The sequence below is a fragment of the Mandrillus leucophaeus genome, unplaced genomic scaffold (genome assembly GCF_000951045.1).
Source record: "Mandrillus leucophaeus isolate KB7577 unplaced genomic scaffold, Mleu.le_1.0 Scaffold456, whole genome shotgun sequence".
Classification (NCBI taxonomy): Eukaryota; Metazoa; Chordata; class Mammalia; order Primates; family Cercopithecidae; genus Mandrillus; species Mandrillus leucophaeus.
The window spans coordinates 748096-765670 of NW_012104876.1; the positions used below are offsets into that span (position 1 = coordinate 748096).

At 43.7% G+C, this 17575-nt stretch overlaps 1 protein-coding gene across 2 annotated transcripts; it reads right to left on the minus strand.

Moving 5' to 3' along the window:
• Positions 1-230: 230 nt before the first annotated feature.
• Positions 231-12069, minus strand: RBMX (RNA binding motif protein, X-linked). 2 transcript variants are annotated; one of them, XM_011994419.1, is made up of 11 exons: positions 11871-12069; positions 10598-10731; positions 10297-10403; positions 9231-9402; positions 7510-7662; positions 6515-6629; positions 6301-6426; positions 6131-6213; positions 4288-5496; positions 3305-3389; positions 236-1472 (listed from the first exon to the last, which is right to left on the minus strand). In XM_011994419.1, the coding sequence occupies exons 2-9, from the start codon at positions 10704-10706 to the stop codon at positions 5186-5188; spliced, it is 1176 nt and encodes a 391-aa protein (XP_011849809.1). In that variant the 5' UTR covers positions 10707-10731; positions 11871-12069; the 3' UTR covers positions 236-1472; positions 3305-3389; positions 4288-5185. The 2 variants fall into 2 exon arrangements, with proteins under 2 accessions (XP_011849810.1, XP_011849809.1); XM_011994420.1 differs by lacking the exons at positions 4288-5496; positions 7510-7662; positions 9231-9402 and having other exon boundaries at positions 231-1472; positions 11871-12053.
• Positions 12070-17575: the final 5506 nt, after the last annotated feature.

Sequence of the window (17575 nt, forward strand, 5' to 3'; positions counted from 1 at the left end):
TTTACAATGAGGATTGAAGTTATCTACATTCCGCCGGAAGCTTACTCTCAAAACAAAAGGGAGGCCTAGTCACATGAACAGCCTCAATGACTCTGGACATTCCCATGCAAAACTGATTAAGTGTCATCAATGCAACAGAGCTAGTGTTTGGGGGAGGTGGATATGGGAAAAACACTTAAAAACATAAACCCCTAATTTCTTAAAAGTAAAAAAAAGCCCCTTGCCACAAAAAAGATGCCATGTTAAAGTTTTATTAAGTTTCAATACAAAACATTCCAAAAAGTGAAAAGTGATCTATAATACCCAAGTTCTATGTTCAACTACCAGTTAAACAAGGAAAACATTTTCTGTATCGTTTTACAACCAGTATAAACCCAGAAGAATCAAGATCCGATTCTTTTTCCACACGTCTGCTAGGTCAGTAAACTATTTATCAAACAGGTATCTGGTCATTTTAACATACTCCTTGCTTTGAACTTAATATTCCTATTTGGTACAATCTCTATATCCTATACTATCTTAAAGATATCTAAATACCTTAAATATTTCGGATATCTCAAGAGCCAAAAGGTCCTCACAGAAGCTGTAACCCAAGTAATCATAAGAGTATAGAAGGTTTGGGCTGAGACAACTATGGAAGTGCAAAAACCACATAAATTTGGTCATTAACCTTGGGGTCTGTGATTAGTAGTAGGTTGTCAAATGAGAGTTAAAAATGTGGTACTATCCCCAGTTGCAAATGTTCCAAACAAGACAGTGCCATAACTACACGACCAAAAAAAAAAAAAAAAAAAAATCACAGAAGTTGGGTTAGTTCCTCTAACAACTCAAGTCTGTTTCCTTTGAGAGCATTATACTATTGGCTCTAGTCTCCAAACCAATAAACTAAAACTTGTTTCCAAGACTGGGAGGTCAAGTAGGCTTATAAAACAATACAGCAAAACAAAGCCAAGTGGCCTACATGTTTCCAGTGTGCTTACCATCTTAGCATGGTTACTTTCCAGATGTCAATCATAAGTTTTATTCTACAACTAAACTGTTTGTGGATAAGTCACCACCAAAAAATGTTTCACTTTCTGACAAACACTTCACTAAATAGAGCTACCACCTATATCCATCATTTTTATAATTCAACTTAAGTTCTAAATTGAAGAGTTGTCCCCGTGACTTTAGCTAAACAAAATGAAAGCCAAAGCTGTAAAATCTATGTAAAGAACCACAGAGAACTTCCTGACTACCTCCACTTACCAATTTCCTTAATTACTTCCCCTTTTCCATTTGGCCAATTACTTGCTTTAAGTAACTACCACTTGCTCCCTAGTTATGAGTGTTAATCAACACTGATGCCTTCCTCAGATCCACAGGAACCCCTGAAGGCAAAATCTATTGCCTGCACCAAACCAATTCTGACAGCACTGCTTATGCAACTGTAGTGACTTATTGACAATCAGCCGCCTTCTGCTTCAACAACTCTGTAAAATGAAAAACACATGGGATCCTGTTACATAGTATTTGTTTTACTGTGAAGTACTTCCCCCCAAACTATCATTTAAATGTATTTTTTGTTGTTTTAGCTAAAAATAAAACTGCTTTAAAAAGCAAGCTCTGGGCAGACGCAGTGGCTGACGCCTGTAATCCCAACACTGGGAAGCTGAGACAGGCAGATCACTCAAGGTCAGGAGTTCGAGACCAGCCTGGCCAACATAGTGAAACCCTGTCTCTACAAAAAGTACAAAGATTAGCCGGGAACGGTGGTGCACACCCGTAGTCCCAGCTACTTGGGAATCTGAGAGGCAGGAGAATCGCTTGAACCTGGGCGGCGCTGAGTTGAGATCATGCCACAGGGAGAAGCCATCTCAAAAAAAAAAAAAAAAAAGCAAGCCGGATGCAGTGACTCACGCCTATAATCTCAGCACACTGGGAGACCGAGGCAGGCAGATCACCTGAGGTTAGGGGTTCAAGACCAGCCTGGCCAACAGTGAAACCCCATCTCTACTAAAAATACAAAAAAATAGCCGGGCACAGTGGCAGGCACCTGTAATCCCAGTTACCTGGAAAGCCGAGGCAGGAAAATCGCTTGAACCTAGGAAGCAGATTGCAGTGAGCTGAGATCACGCCATTGCACTCTAGCCTGGGCAACAAGTGCAAAACTGCCTCAGAAAGGAAAAAAAAAACAACACGCAAGCTTTAAAAATCAACCACAGGCGGCTGAGCTTGGTAGCTCACGCCTGTAATCCCAGCACTTTGGGAGGCGAGGCAGGCAGATCACAAGGTCAGGAGATCGAGACCATCCTGCCTAACACGGTAAAACCGCGTCTCTACTAAAAACACAAAAAAATTAGCCGGGCGTGGCAGCGTGCACCTGTAGTCCCAGCTGCTGGGGAGGCTGAGGCAGGAGAATGACGTGAACCCAGGAGGCAGAGCTTGCAGTGAGCTGAGATCGCGCCACTGCACTCCAACCTGGGCAACAGAGCAAGACTCCACCTCCAAAAAAAAAAAAAAATTGGTAACATTAAAATTACATACTATGTCATCATTATGTCAAAATTATGTTAATCAAACAGGGAACTTGCAGTCACAGTTGCATCATTAACTCCACATTTAGTCAATTTGTATTGTGGCTGTGCAAATGAGCAGGCACTAACTAGTAACAATCAGAGTATATCCTTTTACAAAATGCACTGAGCAAACTTTTTCTCCTCTTCTTGAGACAGGGTCTTGCTCTGTCACCCAGGCTGGAGTGCAATGGCGTGATCTCGGCTCACTGCAACCTCTGCCTCCTGGGTTCAAGCAATTCTCCTGCCTCAGCCTCCCGAGTGGCTGGGATTACAGGCGAATGCCACCACTCTCCGTTTTTTTTTTTTTTTTTTTTTTTTAGTAGAGATGAGGTTTCACCATGTTTGCCAGACTGGTTTCTAACTCCTGACCTCGCAGTCTGTCCGCCTTGGCCTCCCAAAGTCCTGGGATTAAAGGCATGAGCCACGGCGCTCAGCCAAGCAAACTTCTTACGTGTGTACTTCCTGTTGAGAATGCTTGCATATGAAGAGCTATTAGCAAGCTTTATGGGTTCAAAAGTAGCTAAGAATAATCGCATGAATGAGCCAGACTCATTAAAATGTAACCTCACTCTATATTAACCATGAAATGTGCAGATATTACACATTAAAGCACTTAATTTCATCAATTCCAAGCACTATTTTTACAGATGAAATGAGGACCACAGTAACTTGCCAATGTCACAGCTAAACTAAGTGGTAGTTACACAGCATTTAAACCTTCAAAGGCCACTGCTTTCAACACTTACCTTAGCATTTGATTTCTCTTACTGCCAGCTTTATCTACTGTGAATCAATCAGCACTCCACGACCATAATGAGCATAATCATCAACCTGCAAAAGTTAAATAAATGAAAACTAGTTATCTCTCTTAAGGAAATTCTTTAAAACTTGCCTATTACTGCCCTCTTTTCCAGAGAGAAAAGGCAAGTTCAGACTTGCAGCTTAATATATTTCATGTTCTACTACTTCTCTTAAGTGGTGGAAGATTCACTGGCTCGGGATGGACTGGAATGGCTTAAATGGTTAAGTTGCATGGCTTATGGATTGTCATTCTGTTCCAATGGTGCACTGCCACGTTAAATCCATAAGTTGAACGAACAAAACTTATTTGAAGGAATAAGTGCAGTATAAGGATTTTTAGTTGGAGGTCTTCAAGTTTACTATATTCAAGAGCATCTTTTTCAACTTCATGGCTGGACCTGGGTCATGCTGCCTCAGGTTTTGCTTTTTAAAGACCACTTGCAATAGATTTTCTCCATACAGTGTAGTTTCATAGAACTAAAAACAAGTCAGGCATCCAACTAAATGTCAAGTTTGCAATGGCTTACAGGGGTAAAAAGGGGGACCCCAAACTTAAGCCATTTCCTATATTGACTAAAAGACTAATTTGAAAAAAATGTTAAAACATATGAAGCATGTTTAAAGGTCTTCATCAAAAATGGACTTTGAAAAAAATACCCCCTCCCAAGCCCCAGATCGCCATTGGTAAACAACAGCTTTATTAATAAAGCCTTTAAGTGTCACACATGCTTAAAAAAAAAAAAAAAAAGAATCCAAGTGTTGAATTTGGAAGACTTCTAATATGCTATTGAATATTTCTTTTCTCCAAAAGTTTTTTTAATCTAGAAGGCATTTCCATTGCCTTGAGGTACAGTATGTTTCACTGTACTATGAGGAAGGTAAGTGTTCAATTTCGACTTAGACGGAAAAACTAGTTTGCTTTGCTTACCATCTTTGCTGTTTCACAGGCATTTGATGCTTTAAATCTGATGTGGAATGCTGATAGATTCACTTTTTAGAAGTCATAAGCCTTTAGGAAGTTGGAGATAACTTCATTGCTTATCTATTTTCTCCTTTGCAATCAAGCTGTTCCTTTAAAAGTGAGACACTACAGAGTTGCAAAAATTTGAAACAGTAAGAGCAAGCACCTTTGCAGCTTCATGGTTGGTTTTGGCCAAACTTTTTATTTAGTATTCTGTAGTTGTTTAACACACACTTAAATGGTCTTACTGGGGGAGGGGAAAGGGGAGGTTCTTGCAGATTCCCAAGGAAATGTGAGAAAGGCAAAATGGCCAGCATTATCCATTTGCTTTTTTGGGTTTACTGGGTGAATAGCACTTTCCTTACACAGGCATGTGATTTCAGGTTTTTCATACTGAGAACATTGAGATTTCAGTTGGAAGACACCCTGAAATCTTATAAGTAGCATACCCCAACCACCCTCTAGTAGCTAGTTTGTTTGTATAGGTAGAATGATTCATCTCTCCATTTTAGATGGCTAGATGTTTTGTGGAAGATCTTAGAATTGCTTGCCTCATTTACTGGGAAAAATCAAGATAGGAAGTGGCCTTTAGGGATACTTTTACTTGGAAAGTTGCAACACTAGTACAAGTCTTAACACATTTAACATTTGCTTGTTGAAAAACAATGTCATAAAGTCAAATAAAATTAAACATGTTTTACTTTTTGCCTCACAAGAACATAAAAATTATGGAGGGAAACTTAACAGGGAATTTAAAAAATGTAACACAATTTTTCCTTTTAGTAGTCCTTGGGTAGTTATGACAGAATAGTTTCCACTTTTTGTTTCTTTGAACTGGGATTTTGGTCCAAAGTTTTGTTTGTTTCTAGTATCTGCTTCTGCCTCCCCCTCTATCAGATCGGCTTCCTCCACGGCCACCACCTCTTGGTGCTCCCCCGCTTGAACTGCTGTAGGAATCACGTGGAGGAGGGTACCCCCTTTCCATAGAAGGGGGAAGCCCTCTGTCTTGTCTGCCAACCCGATCACGACCACTTGAGTAGAGATCACTTCGGCTGCTTGAGTAACTGTCTCGACTTCCACCATATCCGTCACGTGAGCTGCTGTAATCATCATAGCGACTGCTTCCACCATAAGATGGCGGGGGCCCTCGTGTAGGTGGAGCACTACGTGAGTTACCTGCAGGGTCAATGGTCAGGTAATATGGCAACACTATAAATTGTATATATACAACATTTTAAATCTGAATTTACAGAATTCTTGTATTAAAAGTTTACTTTCTCAACTGGGTGGGAGGTTTTAAACTCTGCCATTGCTGGCCATAACAGGGATTTGCTCATCTGCTGAGATATGGAAATGGATTCATTTTAATGTTTGTTTGAAAAGACTGAAGACGGTGTGTATTTCAAGAGGATATTCCAGAGAGCTTGTTATTTTATAGTAGACACTCAGCCACTTTCCAGTGATAAGTTGCAATTTTGAACTGTAGAACTTGCCTTCATATTGCAATGGTAAATATTTGACCTTGTTAATAAAATTTTTAAATTGTATTTTCACTGTTGGGGGAAAACACATAAGGCTGCCAATTTAAGCAAGCAAAATCCCCTCCAAAGCAAGCAAACAGCCTCAAAAGAAACTTAGAAAAACAAAAAAAGCCCCTCACAAAACTAGGAAAAGCCCAGCTGATAAAGTTACCCCTTTAAAAGCAAGCAAACATCCCTTTAAAAAGCAAGCACCACGCAGCCTAAAAAACTGGCTCACGAACCTAAAAACTCAAGCTGGTGATACTCAAGACCCTTAACCAGTATCTTACCATAACTCTCATATGAATCTCTGTAGGAACCTCCACTTGGATGATCTGAATAGTCACGATCACGACCATATCCATCTCTATCGCTAAATTAAAGAGAAACCTTTAAGTTCCAGAGCATCAACTTTTATAGCAACTTTTCTTACATGCAAGCCACAGAAGCAGTCACTTACCTATAGCCTCTTGATGGATAGTCATCACGTGAACTGGAATGACCATAATCACGGTAAGTATAATCTCGTGGTGGTGGTGCATAATCTCTAGTATCACGAGAACTTGGGTAATCTCTGCTTGAATAGCTACAAACACAAAAGTTTTGGTTCATGCTTTTGATAAACTTTCCTTCAACCTTAATTATTAATTTAAAAAGCTGCAATTTTCTATTACCTGTCTTTAGTAGAATACCCATCATCTCTTGGGGACAAATAAACATCTCTACGAGAGGGCAGTGGCTCCCTTCGAGGTGGACCTCCGTAACTATCTCTTCCACGTGATACAGGAGCTTAAGGAAAATTACATCACTTTTTTTAAACACAGAGAAAGGAGTTAAAACGTGAACTTACATTCAGGCTATGAAAACGAGACTAACTTCAAAGATGACATTACGGAGGCTAGATCATCTCTTTTTTTCTAGAATTTCCCATTCACATTTAAAATTTTTTTCAGTGCTAATTCCATCTAGATCACCTAGAACACACGACTACAAGTTTTTTTTTTTTTTTTTTTTTTGAGATGGAGTCTCGCTCTGTCACCCAGGCTGGAGTGCAGTCCTGTGATCTCGGCTCACTGCAACCTCCGCCTTCTGGGTTCAAGTGATTCTCCTGCCTCAGTCTCCAGAGTAGCTGGGATTACAGGCACCCGCCACCGTGCCCGGCTAATTTTTGTATTTTTAGTAGAAACAGAGTTTCACCATGTTGGCCAGACTAGCCTCAAACTCCGGGCCTCGTGATCCGCCCACCTCAGCCTCCCAAAGTGCCAACATTACAGGTGTGAGTCACCGCGCCCAGACTCCACGAATAAAGGTAGGGGTGTGTGTGTTTTGAGACGGAGTCTCTCTGTTGCCAGGCTGGAGTGCAGTGGTATCATCTCGGTTCCCTGCAACCTCCGCCTCCCAGGTTCCAGCAATTCTCCCGCCTCAGCCTCCCAAGTAGCGGGGATTACAGGCACCCACCCTATGCCCAGCTAATTTTTGTATTTTTTTTAGTAGAGACGGGGTTTCACCACGTTGGCCAGGATAGTCTCAATCTCTTGCCTTGGCCTCCCAAAATGCCAGGATTACAGGCATGAGACACCACGCCCAGCCAATTAAACTTTTAAGCATCATTCACCTCTCAATTTTTTGTGTTACAGTAGTAGCAGATTGTCATACATGGAACATTTACCTCTCCCTCCCATTCCACTGCTACTGCGAACTGGTCCTGAAGGTGCAGATCTCTTGGGAGGAGGACCCCCACTTCTTGGTGGTGGTCCTCTTTTTACTGGGAGTGGTCCCCTGGAAGAACTCATGTTAAAATTCATGGAATATCCACCGTCATCTACATCAAGAATAGAAAAGAAAAATATTACTACTCACAAGAATCAAGAAAGATATGAGAGTTTTTTTTGATACGGAGTCTCGCTCTGTCGCCCAGGCTGGAGTGCAGTGGCTTTATCTCAGCTCACTGTAACCTCCGCCTCCTGGGTTCAAGCAATTCTCCTGCCTTAGCCTCCCGAGTAGCTGGGATTACAGGTGTGCGCCACCATGCCCAGGTAATTTCTTGTATTCTTTTTTTAGCAGATACAGGATTTCACCATGCTGGCCAGGCTGGTCTCGAACTTGACCTTGTGATCCTCCTGCCTCGGCCTCCCAAAGTGCTGGGATTGCAGGCGTGAACCACTAAACTCGGCCACTGTAAAATTTCCTTTGCTTCATCAAGAATATGACCATTAGGCCGGGCACAATGGCTCAGGCCTGTAATCCCAGCACTTTGAGCGGCCGAGGCAGGCAGATCACCTGAGGCCAGGAGTTCAAGACCAGCGTAACATGGTGAAATCCTGTCTCTACTAAAAATACAAAAATCCAGGTGGTGGTGCATGCCTGTAATCCCAGCTACTCGGGAGGCGGAGGCAGGACAATCACTTAAACCTGGGAGGCAGAGGTTGCTGTGAGCCAAGATCGTGCCATTGCACTCCAGCCTGTGCAACAAGAGCTAAACTCTGTCTCCCAAAAACAAACGAACGAACAAAAATGACCATTATTAATCTGGCTAGTCTAGTTTCACTTGTACTTGATGGAACATGCAATGCAGTTATATAGACTGGGGAAGTAAGAACTGAAGGTAGTCTTAAACTTTTTTTTTTTTGAGGAGTCTCACTCTCTTCCCCCAGGCTGGAGTACAGTGACACGTTCTCGGCTCACTGCAACCTCCGCCTCCCCCGAGTTCAAGTGATTCTTCTGCCTCAGCCTCCTGAGTAGCTGGGATTACAAGCGCCCACCACCATGCCCAGCTAACTTTAAAAAATAAAAATGGGCTGTGCGCAGTGGCTCAAGCCTGTAATCCCAGCACTTTGGGAGGCTGAGGCTGAGGCCGGCGGATCACGAGGTCAGGAGATCAAGACCATTCTGGCTAACACAGTGGAACCCCGTTTCTACTAAAAAATACAAAAAACTGGCCGGGCGAGGTGGCGGGCGCCTGTGGTCCCAGCTACTCAGGAGGCTAAGGCAGGAGAATGGCGTAAACCCGGGAGGTGGAGCTTGCAGTAAGCTGAGATCCCGCCACTGCACTCCAGCCTAGGCGAAAGAGCGAGACTCCGTCTCAAAAAAAATAAATAAATAAAAGAAAAATGATTTCATTTTCATGTCCAACACCTTGGCTTATCAATTTTTAAATGCCTTTCCTACAGAGTAAACTACTTGGACAAGAAGTAACACTGTCCACGGTTTAACACTATAATCTCACATGCTTCCCATGCTTTCAACTGGCAATCACTTTGATAGATGAACAAGTGTTGTCAATTTCAAAAGTTGGCACCTTTCCTCAAGGACTTAACCAAAGCATCCATTTGGTGGGAGCTTGCAGTCCCTAATTTACACACCAAACCCGAGGTCCACGCAAGTTATTACCCATGTGTCCTCCCCGTGAGGGAGGTCCCCTGGTTCCTCCACTTCCTCCTCTTCCACCTCTAAGACCTCTTGGAGGGCCTCTACTTCTTGGAGGTGGAGGCGGTCCACGTCTACCACTTTCAAATGATGGTTTGGTGGCTTGTTCCACTTTGATGGCTTTTCCATCTAATGACTTAAAAAAAAAAAGATATGGTTAAATCAAGATTTAAACAATTTGCACATCTACTATGCACTAAGACACTAACGGGTCCTTCAAAATACAGTTATGGATAAATGTTGCTCACTAATTAGTCTAAGAAAAAACACTGCAAATATAGCCAGTTAAATGGGGCTTTTCCACTTAAAATTCTTAATACTTAAAAACGATACTGATGATCTGGATTGAAACATAAGGTGAATCCACTGCATTACTGTATGGTAAAATTTAAAACAAGGCCAAGTAGGTATCAGTTTGTTATCAAAACTAAAAGCCAAGTTATCAAAATATGGCTTATGGATCTCAAGACAAAATGTATCATGTTGGCTAGGTGCAGTGGCTCACACCTGTAATCCCAGTACTCTGGGAGGCTGAGGCGGGTGGATCATCTGAAATCAGGAGTTTGAGACCAGCCTGGCCAACATGGTGAAACCCCGTCTCTACCAAAAATACAAAATTATCCGGGCGTGGTCGCGCGTGCCTGTAATCCCAGCTACTCGGGAGGCTGAGGCAGAATAATCATTTAGAAGTCGGGAGGCAGAGGTTGCAGTGGGCAGATCACACCATTGCACTCCAGCCTAGGTGACAGAGGGAGACTACCAAAAAAAAAAAAAAAAAAAAAGGTATCATGTAATGTCATAATTATTCTGAACTGAGAGAATGTTAACAGCGTAAGATATAACTCACTACCAGATTTGGTTCTGCAATTACAGAATACTCTTTGGAACGGGATCACAAACAGGATGAGTCCCAGACAGTTATATACTGAAAAATGACGAAAACTCAAAAGCTGCCCTAGACCAGACTTGGGCAACTATGTTATGTTATGCACTGTTAACAGGTTATCATCCATTGTGCAGACAATCTCACCTTTCCATTCATGTCTCTGGCTGCATCCTTAGCGTCTGCTGGGCTTTCAAAGGTGACAAAAGCAAATCCTCTTGATTTGTTGGTTTCCCGGTCTTTCATCAAGAGTACTAAAAAGTAGTTTTCAGAAAAATAAAGTGTTACCCTAGTTCAAATGAAATAACCAAAGTAAATGTGTAAACAGAAAGCTCAGAACTTCTTAGAGGACAAAATACATTATCATGTCAGACGATCAATGCAATCAAATTCATCATAGCTTATATTTTAATTATCATAGCCCAGCCTGTACTGCCAGACAACTCACCTTCCACTATTCGTCCATATTTGCCAAATACTGCTTCAAGAGCTTTCTCATTTGTTTCCGTATTAAGCCCACCAATGAAGAGCTTTCCTGGGCGATCTGCTTCAACCATTTTTTTTTTTTTTTTGCCGGTGAGTCTGTTGAAAAGGAATAGTATTACCTCACTGCAAAAAGTTCCTCAAGTTTATTGGACACTTTTACTTTGGCACATTTTTCATATTTTCCACTAAAACCATTGTTTCTTAATAACTAAAGAAAAGGATAACAAGCTAAGCCTCAGTCACAGTAGGAAGCAATTTGAATTAAGTAGATTAGTAACAGTGCAATTTACATAAAACTGGTTAAAAGGGCCAGTTTAACTCTTACCACTACCCTTGATCACCCATAGCTGTTCTTAAGCAACAGCTGCTTAACATCTGAAAAACCAACTTCTAGTTCTAGTTCTGTTGCCTTTGAAAGATTCAATTACTCATCACGCCCTTCGTAACGATGGGGTTTTAAAAGACTTCCAAGGTCACAGGCCAGGCACAGGACCTTAACACTAAGCCCTCTTCCAACGTCCTCTTTTCCTATTTAGAATTCCCTACTAAATCCAAGGAGAAATGTGAAGTTTGAGCCAAGTTATGCCGCCTCTTCTTCACCGGCCCCCGCCCTACCTAAAATTCTACTATCCAGCCAAAAAGATAAAAACAAATTGTCAACCTCGTTTCCTATTAAGTAACGGAACGCGGACGCACACACTAACACTCGACACTCCGTGACTGCAGCGGAACCTAATTAAAACTCGTCATTAAAAACCGCGTGTAAAAGACAAAATGGCGACACTTGGATTCAACCCAGAACCACTGACACTGGTCAGGGGACTAACTTTTACCACCAACATTGGCTGGGAACATTCAGAGGGCTTGTTCTCCGGGGCCGCCAATGAATACGTAGCCCGCAGCCCGCATGGAAGTCCACATGCCCATCATTAGCGCCAGCGCCATACCAATGCAGGTATCGCGGTGGTGCGGTCGCTCCTCGCCCCGCTCCAGCCTACAAAGCCCCGACCTCCGCTACCAACTCCCGCAGGCGGCAGCGAAACTTTCTCGAGAGGCATACAACCAAACGGGCCCCCTCATTTGTCTTCCCTCGACCCCTTCTGCTTTATTTAAATAGGTCGGAACCTTTGGGTTCTTAAAATGGCGTCCGCCACCCCCATCTCCAGGGAGATATAATCCCCAGTCCTAACACGGCGAGTGTCACGAAAAACGGACTGACGAAAGGAGACACGTACCGGAGGGGTGACAATGGGTTCAAGCTCCAACGAGCTCGCCGACACGGGCCTCCGAGCAGCTCAGCACCAGTGGCGGCTGCCCGGTCGGAGGACCAAACCGCGAAGCCGCTAGCACTGCTGCGCAACGAGGGCGAACAAAGGAGACAGCAAACTTTATACTGCCCGGGAACGAGGCTGAAGGACCCGGATGGAAACGGAGCTTAGAATTTGAAACGCAAAGGGAGGGGGGAAGTAGTTCCCAGTCTCCCCATTGGCTGCCTCCTCTGTCACTCACTCTTCTCTCCTCCCTTTTTCCCGGGCCCTCCGTGTTGGGTCGGCGGACCTTTCTAACCGTTTTCCCTACCCCCACCCGTTCTTTACAAACGCGCTTTTTTTGTTTTGCTCTAAAATGGTGCACAGGCTTCATTTAATAAAGAACTGAAATTATTGAGCGCCTAATGGGCCGGGCACGATGCAAAACTTTACTTTTACTTTTCCATTAACTCTTCTAATTGTCAAAATGTGATAAGGGAAGATACTCCTACTATACCAATTTTGCAGGAACGGAAAACAAAGAAGTTTTGGCAATATAATATATTTTCAAAAATTGTCTTTAACAAGTGTTTTTAGTGGGTGTGGGCATTTCTAATAAATACATGTAAATTTCAGATGAGTAAAAAACATACAAAACAGCATGCAGATAGTTAATTCACATAGAACAATTACTGAGCACCTTGTAAATAGTGGGCTCTGGGCTAGGCCAGGAAGATAAAACCCCAGGAAAAGACAAGAGTCAGGCCTGTGGGTAAGGGTGCCGGATTTAAGAAATGAAAATACGAGGCCGGGCGCGGTGGCTCACGCCTGTAATCCCAGCACTTTGTGTAGGCCGAGGCCGGTGGATCACGAGGTCAGGAGATGGAGACCATCCTGGCTAACACGGTGAAACCCCGTCTCTTTTTAAAAATACAAGAAATTGGCCGGGCGCGGTGGCTCAAGCCTGTAATCCCAGCACTTTGGGAGGCCGAGACGGGCGGATCACGAGGTCAGGAGATCGAGACCATCCTGGCTAACACGGTGAAACCCCGTGTTAGCTACTTAAAAAAACTACAAAAAACTAGCCGGGCGAGGTGGCGGGTGCCTGTAGTCCCAGCTACTCGGGAGGCTGAGGCAAGAGAATGGCGTGAACCCGGGAGGCGGAGCTTGCAGTGAGCTGAGATCCGGCCACTGCACTCCAGCCCGGGCAACAGAGCGAGACTCCGTCTCAAAAAAAATAAAATAAAATAAAAATAAAAATAAAAATACAAGAAATTACCCAGGCGTGGTGGCACACGCCTGTAGTCGCAGCTACTCAGGAGGCTGAGGCAGGAGAATCGCTTGAAACGGGGACGCGGAGGTTACAGTGAGCCAAGACTGCGCCACCGCACTCCAGCCTGGGCAGGGGACAGAGCGAGACTCCGTCTCAAAGGAAAAAGAAAATGCGGGACGCTAATTTATTCTGCGAAGCTGTTAAAAATAAATAAATAAAAATATGGAACGCGGCCGGGCGCGGTGGCTCACGCCTGTAATCCCAGCACTTTGGGAGGCCGAAGTGGGCAGATTGCCTGAGCTCAGGGGTTTGAGACCAGCCTGTGCAACATGGTGAAACCCCGTCTCTACTAAAATAAAAATTAAAAAATTAGCCGGGCGTGGTGGCGTGTGCCTGTAGCCCCAGCTACTCGGGAGGCTGAGGCAGGAGAATTGCTTGAACCCGGGAGGTGGCGGTTGCAGTGAGCCGAGATCATGCCACTGCACTCCAGCCTGGCAACAGAGCAAGACTCCGTCTAAAAAGAAAACAAAAATGTGACGCCCAGTTAAGTTTAAATTTCAGATAACAAATACTTTTTTTAGTATATTATGTCCCAAATCTCATATTTTAAAAATTCACTGTTTATCGGAAATTCAAATTTGACTGAGCATTCTATATTTCATCTGCCCATCCTACTTGGGGGGAAACTACAAAATTTTTTAACTTAATTTTTGTGTTAAAGAAAGAAATTGAATACAATTAACAAAAGAATGTCATGTTGTGATTAACGCCAGGGAGGAAATAAACTAGTTGCTTTGATGGACAATATTAGGGAGAACAAATTTGATTAAAACATCAGGGAAGGTCTATGTGAAGAGGTGACTTTGGAGATCAGAACTGAAGGAAGAGAAGAAACTAGCTATGGGAACAGCTGAGGGAAAAGCCTTCAGGAAAAGAAGAGAATACTAAGCACAAAGTAGAGAAGAAGAGCTTGGCATATATCAAGGGACAGAAAGAGGGCCAGGTGACAAGAATTCGAGGGGCATGAAATGAGGGAGCCAAGATTGGCAGGACCTTTGAGCCCATTAAATGACTGTAGGGGTTAAGTGTGGGGAAAAAGACACTAATAGGGCTGTGGGAGCAGACCAGAAAGAGAGGATGGTGGCTTGAATTAGGGTGGTGGCAGTGGACACGGGGAGGAAAGAACAATTGTTAGATGACTATGTCTAATAATTAATGGTGTTATGGTCTAAATGTTTGTGTCATCCCCCAAATTCATATGTTGAAATCCTAATACCCAAGGTGATGGCATTAGGAGGTGGTGATTTGGGGAGAAGATTAGGTCACAAGGGCGGGGTCCTCATGAATGGGATTAACACTTTTATAAAAGAGGCCCCTGCCCACCAATGTGAGAACACAGTGAGAAGGTACCACTTACATGAACCAGAAAACTGGTGGTGGTGGGCCCTCACCAGACACTGAATATGCCGGCATCTTGATCTTGGACTTACCAGCCTACAAAAATGTGAGAAATAAATTTCTGTTGTTTATAAGCCAGCCAGTTTATGGTATTCTGTTATAGTAGCAGGAATGGACTAAGACAGATGGGAAAGGGGTGGGGAAGAATTGCGGAAACAGAAAATCATTATAGATGACTCCAAGTATCTGGCATTAGTGGGACAGATGGTAACAGTCATTTACGAAAATGGTTTCAGAGGAGCAAGTTTGGGATATAGGGGCAGAAAAATCTGAAGCTCAGAGCATAGATCTGTGCTAAATTATCATCTCAGAGATGTAATAAAAGCCATCAGAATGTATGAAACCACCAAACAAGAAAGTACAGTGGGAAAAGAAGGCCCAAGATCACATAATAAGAGCTATTAAAAAAAATATATGTGGAGACAAAACAACTGGGAGGAAATACGCCAAAATGTTACCAGTTTATCTTGGAGTGGTAGAATTTATGGACAATTTTCACTTTTCTTCTTCTTCTTTTTTTTTTTTTTTTTTTGAGGAGTTTCGCTCTCGTTGCCCAGGCAAGAGTGCACTGGTGCCATCCTTGGCTCACTGCAAACTCCGCCTACCCGGTTCAAGCGAGTCTCCTGTCTCTGCCTCCTGAGTAGCTGGGATTACAAGCATGCGCCACCATGCCCAGCTAATCTTGTATTTTTAGTAGAGACAGGGTTTCACCATATTGGCCAGGCTGGTCTCAAACTCCTGACCTCAGATGATCTGCCCGCCTCGGACTCCCAAAGTGCTGGGATTACAGGCATGAGCCACCGTGCCAGCCCTTTTCTTCTTCATAGTTACAATTACCTGCCCATGGTGAATTTTGATACGTGCCAGGCAGGTTGTAGTAAATAATACTCAGGTCATGGGTAAAAGCCCCCAAGGAGCTTCGAAACCAGCTCTGAATTATTAACATTAATAGGGGGAGTAATGCCCAGTAGGACGAGAATATTTGTTCTTGTTTTTTTTTCCCCCCAGCCAAATAATAAAAAGTAAATCAAAAGGCATGTTCATTTGCCTTTTGAATGAGTTATGTAAATTATCGAGTCTGGAGCCATTTGAGAATTGGCAAAAATGACTTAAACACCAGGCTCAGCAAGCAGAACCTGTACCCCCAGAGGGAGCCAGGATAAATCCCTCACCCTGTGGAAGCAGGCACCCTCTTTCTCTGTCTCAAATCCAAACAGAGACTACAGGACTCTCGTGTAGGCTCTGAGTGTAAATCAGGTCCCCTCTAGTCTTGGGCAGAATGGGGCAGGCTCGACAATAGATAACCCTGTCCTCTTGGGTCTCAAAAAGGAAATGTGCATCCCCGTAGACCAGCTCACTTTGGCCTCTGCAGTTCACACCCAGGAATGTGGGGGAGGAGAAGTAGCCTCTGGCGGTGTTGGGTGCAAACACCACTTCCAAGGACCAAAAGCGAGTGGGTGGGGTAGGGATGGCTAAGTTAAAGGAATTGTAGGAGGGGATCAGTTGGCCATGTCGTCCAGTAGGGACAGAGAGGAAAAAGAAGAAGCTTGAGGGGGAAGCAGAGTGCTACTGACTAGATCCGAAGGGCATTAGAGAGGGGAGCTTTCTTTTTTTTTTTTTTTATTTGAGACAGTATTTCGCTCTTTTGAACAGGCTGGAGTGAAGTGGTGCCATCTCGGCTCACTGCAACCTCCGCACCCCAGGTTCAAGTGATTCTCCTGTCTCGGCCTCCCAAGTAGCTGGGATTACAGGTGTCCATCACCATGCCCAGCTGATTTTTGTACTTTTAGTAGAGATGGGGTTTCACCATGTTGGCCAGGCTGGTCTCGAACTCCTGACCTCAGGTAATCCACCCGCCTCGGCCTCCCGAAGTGCTGGGACTACAGATGTGAGCCACTGAGCCCGGCCGAGAGGGGAGCCTTTTTAAGAGGTGGAGTATGGTAATCAGATTTCATCTTAATGAGATTACTGTGGTTGCAGTCTGGAGACTGTATTGGGGGAGGGAGAGACAGGAAGCAAGGAGACAAATCAGAAGGGTATTGCTGATGTAATGCAGGAGAGGGGGACGTGGGCGTGCTGAGTGTGAGGGACTCTGGCCAACAGGCAGTTGGATAAGCAGGTCTCACACTGCCCAAAAGTAATTTCCGAATCCCATCCCTCCTCCTCATGGATCTTCTAGATTTTTCTCTTTGCCTCTTTCTATTTACTCTTTTATATTGTCATTAAATGTAGTTGCATTTTTTTTCTTTGCTATAATCTTTCCTTTGCCTTATTGTTTTGTCTTCAGATGCCATCTCAGTGATCGACAGATACACTGAGTCAAACGATATTACTTCACTACTGGGTAACCTTGGAATATAATCAGTGCTAAATAAATGGCTGAATTGACTTGCAATCTCTTCTTATTCTTCATGGCACTCAGCATGAGATGGGTGCATAGGAAGTTTTGATTTTAATTTTATTTTATTTGATTTTTGAGATGGAGTCTCACCCTGTTGCCCAGGCTGGAGTGCAGTGGTGCAATCTCAGCTCACTGCAACCCCCACCTCCTGGGTTCAAGCGATTTTCCTGCCTCGGCCTCCTGAGTAGTTGGGATTACAGGTGTGCACCATCACGTCTGGCTAATTTTTTGTATTTTTAGTAGAGATGGGGTTTCACCCTGTTGGCCAAGCTGATCTCAAACTGCTGACCTCAGGTGATTCACCCGCCTCGGCCTCCCAAAGTGCTGGGATTATAGCCGTGAGCCCCCGCACCTGGCCGGAAGTATTTAATAAATAACTGGTGGCCTGTCTTAAATCCCGGTTTAAATACAAGGGGCTCATATTTTATATTTAAAAAGGAATAACAATATGCAAACCCATACTTTTAAAAGTTGCAACCAACTAAATTTAAGAAATAACTCTTCAGGCCAGGCACAGTGGCTCACCCCTGTAATCCCAGCACTTTGGGAGGCTGAGGCAGG